At 44.3% G+C, this 12,850-nt stretch overlaps 1 protein-coding gene across 6 annotated transcripts in view; it reads right to left on the reverse strand.

The window, feature by feature from the left end:
- SFMBT2 (Scm like with four mbt domains 2) overlaps positions 1-12,850 on the reverse strand; it is a 288,295-nt gene that overhangs the window by 204,048 nt on the left and 71,397 nt on the right. For all 6 annotated transcript variants that reach the window (XM_064369048.1, XM_021670606.2, XM_064369044.1 and 3 more), the window contains one exon: positions 7,656-7,806. In XM_064369048.1, the coding sequence (XP_064225118.1) occupies positions 7,656-7,755 (100 nt within the window). In that variant the 5' untranslated portion in view covers positions 7,756-7,806. The remainder of the gene's footprint in view (positions 1-7,655; positions 7,807-12,850) is intronic.

Here is a 12,850-nt window from a genome sequence, read left to right on the forward strand (position 1 = left end):
AGCTGACGCCAGTGGCCTTGCCGCAGTGAGGCCTGAGGGCTGGGAAAATAACTCCCCTTCTGTAACTAGTGTCTATGTTATCTATAAACCTTGAGAATGTGGCAGAGGAATGTTCTCCCTCTGACCCAGGAACCTGCCCCCAGTCATGTACTCCATGTTTGTACAATCCAGAACCTCCCTTAGAGTTGCATCTGCCACCAGGTGATTTACTGCCTTTGTTCAACTCCTGTAACCCTTCCTTTTTTTCCCTTCATGTGCACGCCAAATACAAATTAGCAAATCAGTGAAAGCCAAAGACTGTGAGGTCAGCTGCCCAGCCAATGGGCAATAACACAGTTTCACCCCTGCTCCCCCTTTAGAGTTTAAGCCCTTTAAAAGGGAAAGGAACTGCTCTTCGGGGAGCTTGGTTTTTGGGACACAAGTCTGCCGATGCTCCATGGCCAAATAAAGTCTCTTCCTTCCTCACTCTGGTGTCTGAGGGGTTTTGTCCACAGCTTGTCCCATAACACCACCAGAATCAGGAGTTGAATACACCTCTTTTCTTTATAAATTATGCAGCCTCAGGTATTCTGTTACAGGAACACGAAACAGACTAAGACAATGCTGTATAGGCATTGCCTCACAATCCTTCCAAGAACCATCATGGAGGGATACTCACAGGGGCAATCTTGAGAGCTCAGAAAGGACAGGCAATCACCCTGAGCCACTGCTGTCCAGCCTCAGGGTTAGGAGTCCAAAGCTGGAGCTCTTGTGAAGTACTTACCCCCTCCTTCTCCCACCTGTATCATGCACCAGAAACCACCACCGCCACCCCTGTGTCTCTCTGGAGAATCCTAGGGAGGTTTCGAAGTGACAAGTCTCTCTCCCCATGCTGGTGAACCCTGAAACAGTCTACAGCCAAAAAAGCAGGAAAAGGGAAGACACAGGAAGCCATGGCCACCTGTGGAGGGGAGAAGGATTGAGCTCCCAGAACCTGTGTGAGGAAGAAGAGGACCTGAGGAGGAGACGTCAGCATGAAACTCAGTCCGGGGCCAAAGGAGGCACGAGGTTCTGGGTAGGACTCTGAGAATGACGGCTGCTGACAAATGGAACAGGTTGTCCTGAGTGGCTCATTCCTGCATATCAGAAACATGCAAATCAAGGCCGAGCGCAATGCTCACCCTGTAATCCCAGCACTTTGGAGGCCAAGGCAGGTGGATCACTTGAGGTCAGGAGTTCTCCAGCCTGGCCAACATGGTGAAACCCCATTTCTACTAAAAATACACCAATTAGCCGGGCATGGTGGCATGCACCTATAATTCCAGCTACTCAAGAGGCTGGGGCAGGAGAATCACTTGAACCCAGGAGGTGGAGGTTGCAGTGAGCTGAGATCGTGCCACTGCACTCTAGTCTGGGTCACAGAGCAAGACTCCATCTCAAAAAACAAAACAAAACAAAAGAAACATGCATATCAAGGCGGAACCCTCAAAAACTGCCTGCTGTCACCAGCACCTGGGATGAGAGGCTTTGGTAAACCCTCACATTACCCATGGAGATTCGATGATTCCATCACTTCAGATCAGGAGAGACCAGAGCCTACAATTTTCAACCTCAACACTGAGATCACTAGTTACAGTTGTTTATTTCACATAATTCTAATCTATGTTATCAGAATTTTATGAAAAGTTTTGCTTCCATCAAATCTTCATTCATTACATTTCCCAATATAACGGGTTCTACAGACCAGTGCACACTGCTTCATTCAGTCAAGTTAACCAGAAGGTCAGAGGGTGCCACTGTGTCTCCCCTGCAGGAATCAGTAGAACAGTAAGTTCCGTCACTCTCTGCTGGTCTAAGGAAAACACTTTAAAGGGTAACCAAAAGTCAGACTCAGAATGGGATTTAAAAAAAAAATCAAACCTGCATGCCCAGCACTGATGACTTGAACTGTGCTGTTATAACAAAGTCATGAACAAAATGTAGGAGTTACTCACAATACAGCCTTTTAAAAATCTGTCACATACAACCCTTCCCCAGGCCTATGTGCCCCAAGGAGCCGATTCTCCAAAGACATTTCAATGAGCAACAGAAAAACATACAAAATGTTTATGGGGAGAGGTCTCATAAACCCAGAGCAAATATTTATAGCTGATTCATAAACCTCTTAAACCCATAAACATTTTATCAAGGAAATTCTGACAATCTCCCTCCGCTGCAAATGAACCCGTGGGAGGTATTTCCCCATGATGTCATGAAAACCGACTAGGAAAAGCCACTAAGAAAATTTCACCATTTAAAAGAAAACAGACGTGTTCATTAGCAGCAATCCAGGTTTAGAAAACAGAAAGCTATTTATGAGACAAAAATATTTCATAACAAACATGAAAAGAATACCTTACTATACCTTACTAGAAGCTGGGGTACAAGTGACATTGGAGTGAAAAAATGGAAGAAACAAACGGCCCATACATCTTTGTTTAAGTAATAAAATCTTGGGTTTGTACAACTTTACAATGTGGAACAAGGCTAACTTTACTAGGCTGAATATTAAAGCCTGCATCCACTACACCAATAAAGGAGCTGGGGATTGGCAGATTCAGGGTGAATGCTTACTGGCACCTTCTTAGATGCAAGATATTTTTTTTTAATGTGGAAAGAGAAAGAAAGAAGGCATTAAGTCTTTCTTCTTGTAAATACTGACAGTCATTTTATACTATCATAAGATTTAGAAAATAGTTCCACCTTGAATATTTTCATCAGAAGCACCAGTGCAAACAACTCAGAAAGGAACCGTGGCCACCTGCCTAGAATCTGAGCTCACAACTGCAGAGCTACCCCGCAGGCTGAGACAGTCCTCATGGCACAAAGGTCCTCCTGACTCATCTGATTACCCGATGGCCAGAGTTATTCTAGGGGGAAAAAACACATAAAAATCCCCTAGCCAGGAGAAGCCACAACTATTCAAAGGAGGATTAGGAAAAAAAAGAGAATACCACTGAGTCACACAGGACCAGTTCCCAGTGTGAAGAGTGAGGCCTGATTTATTCTAAGAAAAATGTTGACTCCTTTCCTTCAGAAATAGAAGAGCCTGTGGTTTTCCGGTTAATATATTCCAAATGCCAAGAAAAAGAATCAAGCCCACATTTTCAGCGTAATTCTCTCTACCGAGGCTCGCTCTGTCTAAATGTGCAACGCCACTTTATCTATAGACTTCATCAGGAAATTTCATTTAGCAGGCACATAAAAATAATGTCAAGGAATCTACTGAAGACTATGTCAGCATATTGCTCTGCTTGTTTTATCATGGCAACTGACAATGCCTGGAATCCCAGTCTTGGAATTTCCACGCACTTCCTTCTTGGTGTGCCCAGGATGATGCTGTCTGTGGCATCTGCTGGGGAGGCTGCCAGTCCAGGGCTATTTCGTCTCCCTGGGCTTGTTCTAGTCACATATTCGGTGTTCCTGGGAGAAGGAGTAATTTTATATTGTGCCTATTTCATTTATAGGACTTGGGTGTTGGTTATTGATCTCAACTGTGATTTAAGCTTTCCTTAGAAAAAGGCCCCCCACCACCAAAAAAAAAAAAAAAAAAAAAAAAAAACTGGTAATAAGACTGAGGCCAGCAGAAGTCTTCCTTTCACAGGGAGCATCACTGCAAGGAAACATAGCATCATAGCATCTGGGGATGGGCAGTGGCAAAAACTAAACATAAGAGAAAACACCACCCCATAATTTTCTCAAGGAAAAACTTTAGTCCCTTGAGTGTAGTCACTTGTTAGGGAGAGAGTAACACAGCGGTCCCCAACCTTCTTGGCACCAGGAACTGGTTTTGTAGAAGACAATTAGGTACCGGTTTCAGCACCACTCGTGGAGTCGCCCGACGCTGGGCGCCACTGTCGGGGTCACTACCTGCAGGAGTCTGTCCTGCAGACCCTGACTCAGCAATAAAGCACACTGACACACAGATATTATGCTTTGTCAGTTCAGCCGAGGGACCAGGTAGCTTACAGACTCCCTGGAGAGTGCTGTTTGTTACAGTTGCAACCACCGGTCAGTGAGACTCACATTTAGTTAGTAAAGTTTAATTGACAAAGGGTTCAGTCAACATCACTAGAGGTTGAAGACTAAAGCACAGGTTCCAATGCCCCAAGCAAACACCATTAGAGGGTAATATCCCTGGTCAACCTCCCCACAAGGGTGCCATCCGGCTCAAAGTTTAGTTTTGAGACCACATAAGTAAACAAGCTATTCAGATAAACTCCCCCACATACCCTAGCTATTTGCTTTACTTATTAACTAAATGTAAAGGGGATTTAGGCTACCTTCAGCTGAAACTTCTACAGAAATTACCTTAGGACTTCCAAAATGGTTTGAGACTATATTCTGTAACTTTCTCTACTATTTTTACATTAATATTTTTCCACCAACCTGAGTGAATTCCCATATTCATAGAAGACAATTTTTCCACAGACACAGGGGATGGGAGGATGGTTTTGGGATGATTCAAATGCATTACATTTATTGTGCACTTTATCTCTATTATTATTACATTGTACTATATAATGAAATAATTCTGTATCTCACCATAATATAGAATCAGTGGGAATCCTGGGCTTGTTTTCCTGCAACTAGACAGTCCCACGTGGGGGTGATGGGAGACTGTGACAGATCATCAGGCATTCGATTTCACAAGGAGCACACAGCCTAGATCCCTCAAATGCACAGTTCACAATAGGGTTGGCACTCCTATGAGAATCTAATGCCACCGTGGATCTGACAGGAGGCAGAGCTCAGGCAGTAATGTGAGCCATGGGGAGCGGCTGTAAATACAGATGAAACTTAGCTCACTGGCCTGCAACTCACCTCCTGCTGTGTGGCCTGGTTCCTAACAGGCCACAGACCAGTACCAAGCTATGGTTGGGGGGTTGGGAACCCCTGTAGTAGTGTATCACGGGACACGGGGAGGTGGCACAGGAGGAAAGAGTAGGAAAGAACAACAAAGAATCTAAGCTGTGTCTGTGCCCCCAAACTTGCGTGTGTCTGTGGGTGTGTGTATGTCTGTGGGTGTGTGTGTATGGGTGGGTGGGTGGGTGGGTGTGTATGTGGGGATGAATGGGTGGGTATGAATATGGGTGTGTATGTGAATGGGTGGGAGTGTGGGTGTGGATGGGTGTGAGTGTGGGTGTGAGTGGATGGGTGGATGGATGAGTGTGAGTGTGTGTGTGTGTGTGTGTGTAGCTGTGGGGTAGGTGTGAGTGTGGGTTTAAGTGTCAGGATTTCCTGATGACTCATCTGTGCACTTGAAGGGGCACATATTCCCCAGAGTTTTGGAGCACCAAACCCACAGCCTCACAAGGCCTGAGATTAAATCTTGCTGCTAACACAGGGCCCAAGTCATTTCACCTTGTTGTTCAGTCTCCTCATCTGTAAATGGGGACGATAAAAGCAGCTATGCCAGTGGGCTGTTGAAAGATTAGGTGAAATAACACATGCAAAGACCTTAAAATTTTCTGTGCCTGCTACACAGTCTGAACTGGTGCTCATATACCTATTGTCACAAGTCCATTCAGAACCAGCTGAAGAACACTGGGTTTACCTCCTCCTGTACGTGGGATGAGTAAATCCCATCTGAAAATGCTTCCCAGGAGAAGACCCTCAGCACTAGGATTCTGCACAACCCAAGCCTGTCCCAGCTGGCCCCAGAACCAAATACCTCACCAAGTGATTCCAGGAATGGAAATACTTTGTGGGTTAGCAGCTTGGAAAAAATAATAATAAACTGCTTGTAGAAGCATACTTAATAGTTTAAATGCTCAAAACTAGATTTTAGTAAAAAATAATAATAAACTACTTGTAGAATCAAAATGCTCAAAACTAGATTTGAGTTTCTAGAGTGAATCCAGCCACTGTCCTCTGTAAAGTCTGAGACTCTGCTTTAAATTTGTATCCTCTTTAAAGAGTCTGTCTGTAGAGTCATCTAAAACTCTCCTCGCTGCACAAGTAAACACAGAAATCTCAAGGAGAAAGGACAGATTAGCCACATGGGGGTGGAAAAAAATCTGGGCCTATATCTGAAAACTGTTAAGATAATTTAGAACCATTTAGAAATAGTATATCCATTAAAGAGCTGAACATTGTGTATGATTTAGGCCATCCCCCACACAAGAGCAAGGAACCAATTGTGATGTGAATATATGTGGGCTTCCTATATGGGCTTTCTGCATGGACTCCCCCAGCCAAGGATATAATGATTCTCACTCTCACACTTGCCGTCCATAGAACCACCCTCAATGAAGTTGGTACAAATCATTTTCCTGACACCAGATGATCATTAATGAGTTTCAGAATCTACTTAAGAGAGATACACTGCAACTATGTGCACATGAAAAGCCAATACACAGTTGCTGTTTGTTTTAAACAGGTTTGAAAACACCATGAGAAACGAAGCAGTAATATTCTTCTGATGTGTGCAGATGATACACTATAAAAATACCCTGAAAGCTCAGGAACTCCAAAAGTGGAAAAATAACTTCACTCAGCAAACATAAGAAAGACTTTTTAAACAGGTAAATCTGTATTTAAATAAAACAAAATAATTAGGATGAACTTTCAGCCTATACACTTACACCTTCTCAGAAAATAATTTCCATGTTTCCAGGAAGAAACAATGATTCAGCTCTACTTGTGGGAGAAGTTTTCCCACATCTGGCTATGTGTAGAAAAATCTGAAAGAGGGACAACTGAGCTGATTTGGAAACAGACATTAACATCTTTCAACACAGCAAGGCCTTCACCCATGTGAGGTTTTCCGGGTATTCTTCCACATAAAGATATAATTTTATAAACGTAATCTAATAAATTCAGTGATGTGGAGCAATCTGTAATCTGTCATTGATGGAGGTCTCATCAAAATGTGAAGACAAACTTTGTGACTTCTTTGGACCATGGTCAAATGACCTGCTGACTTGATAAGCAACATTTTTTACAGGAATTTACCATAGCAAATGTTTACAATTTAGAGGGCTAAACTGTCCCTTAATTAATTTGCTGGTATGTAGAAACAATGTAACCCTTTAAAAAAAAAAAGCATCCTTTTTAAATAAACGCTTTGTTGCCTAAGTATTTAGAAAAAGATGCATTTAAGCACTTATAACTTCATTAGTTAAATAATTGAAATTCAATCAAGACTAGGTGTGGTGGCTCATACTTGTAATCCCAGCACTTTGGGAGGCCAAGGCAGGAGGATCACTTGAGCCCAACAGTTCAAGACAAGCCTAGACAACTCAGTGAGATCCTATCTCCACAAAAAATTTAAAAATCAGCAGGCACAGCAGCACACACCTGTAGTCCCAGGTATTGTGGAGGCTGAGGTAGGAGGATCACTTGGGCCCAGGAGGTCAAGGCTGCAGTGAGCCATGATTGTGCCACCACACTCCAGCCTGGGCAACAGGTGAGATCCTGTCTCAATCAATCAGTCAATAAATAAAATAGAATCGACGGCTGTGAGTCAGAGGAGGGAGCTGTTCTGTTTTTCAGATTTGTGGAAGGGAGACACACTTTCCTACCAGTCCTCATGACCTCACTTCCTTCACATTGTAGGCTTTTCTGCTAGGCATGCTCAACGTATTAGATGCTGTCATCAAAAAGCCAGATGAATCTAGAAAACAAAATCCTACCAGAGTCAAGGTCTCCATTTCCATTAGCTGAGCCCAGACACTTTTCCAAGGGCGAAGATGAAGGGTCTTGCATATTGGAAGCTGACAAAGTACTCTCCATTCCTGATGAGGAAGTGTCTCTTCTCTTAATTCATCCTGCAGAAAAAATTACCTAAGAGCAATCAAAAAAAAAAATCAGAGCAGTTTAATCATATTAGTATTAACTTATTTTTTAATTGTTTATAAATAACAGAACCCTATTAGTGTTGCTACCATTTCATTATAACTTTCAGGATGCAAGGTAATGTTGATAACAGAAAATACCAGGAATAAAGACTAATGCAGCTGGCCGCAGTGGCTCCTGCCTGTAATCCCAGCACTTTGGGAGGCTGAGAGGGGGTGGATCACTTGAAGTCAGGAGTTCAAGACCAGTCTGAATGAATGAGAGAAACACCACATGGCCGTGGTGGTTTAAAAACATCGCATGGCTGTGTCTGAGCATCAGAGCCAGTTACGGCTGCTCCTTGGTTGCGATTACTCCCGGTGTCTCTCATTCATTCAATGTTCTCTTTTATTTCACATGTAGACAGAAGTTTAAATCAGCTAACAGGCAAGTAGAGATGAAGAAATAAAAGAATATAGTGCACCTATATCTACCAATGGGATATTTTGTGACTCACATACTGGTAAAATATCTTTAAAAAAACACTTGGGGCCAGGCGCAGTGGCTCACACCTGTAATCCCAGCACTTTGGGAGGCCAAGGCGGGTGGATCATCTGAAGTCAGGAGTTTGAGACCAGCCTGGCCAGCATGGTGAAACCTCACCTCTACTAAAAATACAAAAATTAGCCAGGTGTGGTGCAGGCGCCTCTAATCCTAGTTACTTGGGAGGCTGAAGCAAGAGAATCGCTTGAACCTGGGAGGTGGAGGTTGCAGTGAGCTGCGATCGCACCACTGCAATCCAAGCTGGGCAACAGAGTGAGACTCTGTCTCAAAAACAAACAAACAAATATTTGGAGGTTTTGTCAAAACTGAAGGTTCACGCCAGGTGCAGTGGGTGGTCTACCTGCACCTGTCATCCCAGCTACTTGGGAGGGTGAGGAGGGAGGATCATTTGAGCTCAGGCATTCATGGTCAGCCTGGGCAATGTAGTGAGACCCCCATCTCAAAAAAAAAAAAAAAGAAGGTTCATGAAAGAGGATGTTACCCATTTGTGCAATGGTAGAGAAAAAGCTGGAAACTTATGCCAGAAACAAGTAGGAAGAGATAGGAAATGTACCTAGGAAGAGATAGAAAAGGTACATAGCACTGAAATTTAATTCAATGTGCATTGAATTATCCACCTGCTGTAGCTAAAGTACTATCCCAGACACTCTGGAGAGGACAGAAAGCTATTTCTCAATCACACTACAAAGAAAGAAAATACCTATTTCAGAGTACGAACTAGAAAACTATCCAGAGTGGGTCGGCAAACAGTAACCTAGGCATTTTGCTATTACATAGACAAGTTCATGACTAAGCCAAGGGCAAGAGTGCAAGAGAGAAGTCCCCTGGCAATGAAAGATTATCGCTCCTTCACTCAAAATTCTCAGCACAGGGCCGTATGTTTTCTGAGGCAAAAATGAGGGCACATGGTTTGAGGTGTAGACGTCAACATCAATGATACAAATAACTTAAACCAGGACCTGATTTAAAATGTGAGTAGTCTGGGTAAAATGCAGTGTACTGGGTCCAAAACAGTTTCTTCAGCTTGTTTTAGAATCATAGAAAGGCTGGCACAGTGGCTCATGCCTGTAATCCCAACACTTTCGGAAGCGGAGGTGGGCAGATCACCTGAGGTCGGGAATTCAGGACCAGCCTGGCCAATATGGAGAAACCCCATCCCTACTAAAAATATAAAATTAGCTGGGCGTGGTGGCACACACCCATAATCCCAGCTACTTGGGAGGCTGAGGCAGGAGAATCGCTTGAACCCAGGAGGTGGAGGTTGCGATGAGCCAAGATCGTGACACTGCACTCCAGCCTGGGCAACAAGAGTGAAATTCCGTATCAAAAAAAAAAAAAAATCACAGAAAGGACAAGCAAATCCCTCTCCTGAAGACCTGTGGACGTGACGTGCTCACTGTGGCACCATGCGGGGCCCCACAGAGGAAGCAAGTGAACACAATCCTAACCACGGTCTCCTAGATGTGCAAATCTAAGGCAGGTAGTGTAAGAAAATACGTTACATACAGCAATGACCTGAACCAACATACAAACTGGGCTTGCTTTATTCATAATGAAAATGAAATTTTTTAAATAGTGAAATCCTTTTTTAATAGTTTTTAACAATGAAAACAAAGGCTTTTTTAATTTTAAAAAAATGAAGTTCTCTTATATCCCCAGTGAATCATCTGCAATGTTATGAGCTTAGTTTCTGAAAGCTTAGCTGGAAATAACACCACATGAAGGAATCTTTTCATAGCTAGAGGGGTTCTAAGATTTTTTTTGAGGACATTGGCAAACTGAGCAATTTACTATGAAGGCTGGCTACATTTTACCCTGTGGATATCAGTTTGCTAAAATAACCCAACAAACGATGGATGGAACTCATTCTCCTAAGAGCAAGCCTTCCAGATTCCCAGGACGACAGCGACACAAAAATTTGTGCATAGGAACAACCTCTTTCTCAACAATGAACCAACGCACTGCATTAGCAGGTGCAGAACTAAACATCACCTAACACTGAACTCATGTGCCTGCACCTCGTCTCAGAAGGTTCCAGAGATTTCCTCCCATGGGCTGCACACAGCAGAGGAAAGGCTGGCTGCCAGGGGCACTCTATGGTCTTCTGTGCTACACCTGGAGCTTACAGTGGGTAGCAGGACCCCCAGTTCACCTGGATTGCCCCTGGCATGTAGGGAGGGAGCGCTGAGGCACTCTGTAAACAAACTACTTGTTGATAAGCAAGTGCATCCATCCTACCAAATGCACAAGCGGCCCCCGAGAATGTTTACAGGGCACCTGGCACATTACGGAGGGTAAGATACACACCCTCTACCCTTCACCCTACCCCATGTAAGGAAGTGCGGTTATGAGATTACAGGGTCACTTGGTCACTGAGTCTGGGACACAAAGTCCACCGACTCCAGAAGCCACAGGTGGTATGGGCTTGGAGAGGAGGAGAGGGCGGCAGCCCACTGTGGAAAGCTCTCCCCTCCCAGCTCTCCCTCCACTGCTCCCTCGGGGGAAAATACTGGGAATTTGGAGGGGAGAAGGGTGCTCAATGGAAGGAAAGAACTAAAACATCTGGAGCAAACAAAGGTAAACCAGGGAAGAAAAAGGGAGGAGACAATCCCGGAATGTATCCAGGAGAAAGGGGCCTCGAAGGCATATTATGGAGCCCCAGAAACGACGATCATAACAAAACACACAGCTCCATGAAAAGAAGCTCAGGGCTATGAACACAGGAGTGCAAACATGCGAAGGGCACACAGAGAATGTCCAAACGAGCCAAGGCTGCCAGCAGTTCCAGTACGAAAGCCCCGCTCCTTACAAGCTCTCAGATGTCAAACTTTCACAGATAACAGCAAAACCACGGTCCAGGAAAAAATAATAAAAGGCAAGCGGTGTTTCATGATCCACAGTTCAGCCTGGCCCTCTCAGGTTCCAGCTCACGCTCAGGCTTCCCAGTGCTGTGTGTACATGTGCACTTTGTGGATGTGTGCTTACTTTTGAGATGTTTAAGGGACACAATTAACTCCATCTTGTCCAGTAAGTGCAAAAGCAATAGCAGTGTCCTAGTGAGAAGAGACAGAGGCTTATGGTGGGGAAAAAATTAAAATTCTGGGCTGAGTGCGATGGCTCACACCTGTAATCCCAGCACTTTGGGAGGCTGAGGCAGGTGAATCGCGAGGTCAGGAGTTCAAGATCAGCCTGACCAACATGGTGGAACCACATCTCCACTAAAAATACAAAAATTAGCCGGGTGTGATGGTGCCTGTAATCCCAGCTACTCAGGAGGCTGAGGTAGGAGAATCGCTTGAACCCAGGAGCCAGAGGTTGTGGTGAGCTGAGATTACACCACTACACTCTAACCTGGGTGACAGAGCGAGACTCTGCCTTAAAAAAAATAAAAAATTCTGTGTATGTGGGCCAGGCATGGTGGCTCACAATCCCAGCACTTTAGGAGGCCAAGGTGGGCAGATCACCTGAGGCCAGGTGTTCAAGACCAGCCTGGACAACATGGTGAAACCCTGTCTCTACTAAAAATACAAAAATTAGCCAGGCATGGTGGCACATGCCTGTAATCCCAGCTATTCGGGAAGTTGAGGCACGAGAATCACTTGAACCCAGGAGGCAGAGGTTGTGGTGAGCCGAGATTATGCCACTGCACTCTAGCCTGGGTGACAGAGCGAGACTCTGCCTTAAAAAAAAAAAAAAAAAAAAAAAAAAAAAAATCTGTGTAGGTAGGCCAGGCATGGTGGCTCACAATCCCAGTGCTTTAGGAGGCCAAGGTGGGCAGATCACCTGAGGCCAGGTGTTCAAGACCAGCCTGGTCAACATGGTGAAACCCTGTCTCTACTAAAAATACAAAAATTAGCCAGGCATGCTGGCACATGCCTGTAATCCCAGCTATTCGGGAGGTTGAGGTATGAGAATTGCTTGAACCCGGGAGGCAGAGGTTGCAGTGAGCTGAGATGGCACCATTACACTCCAACCTAGAAGACAGAGGAAAAAAAAAAATCTGTGTATGTGTACCCACTGGTCATCCGTCAGGTCATTTGGACTTAAAGTGAACTTCTCAGCAGTCGGGAACCTAAACCTGTCGGTAAGAGGAGGAGCTTCTGTCCCCCCAAACAGAAGAAAAGGAAGTGTTAGCATGGTAAGCATGCATTTATGTTTATTTTACCAACACTTACAGTGATTACTAAGTACTTAACAAATATGCACTTATTTCACCCTCGTAAGAACTCTAGGATGTAGGTGCTATTACTGTTCCCATCTTACAGATAAGCAACCTGAAAGATGAAGTCACTTGCCCAGCGTCACACAGCTGCTAGTGGTGGAGCTGGGATTTGAACTCACACGACTGGCTCCAGAACCCATGCCCTAACCAGTCAATTACAGTTCCCTTTCCCCCATTATCCACATTTCCCACAATGCAGTTATGACTTTTATATTTTTTCTTAAATCATCGATTTTTAATAACTGAGCATCTATTATGGGGAAAAGG

Source organism: Aotus nancymaae, unplaced genomic scaffold (assembly GCF_030222135.1).
Source record: "Aotus nancymaae isolate 86718 unplaced genomic scaffold, 86718_ANA_hifiasm-v0.15.2.pri h1tg000083l, whole genome shotgun sequence".
Lineage (NCBI taxonomy): Eukaryota > Metazoa > Chordata > Mammalia > Primates > Aotidae > Aotus > Aotus nancymaae.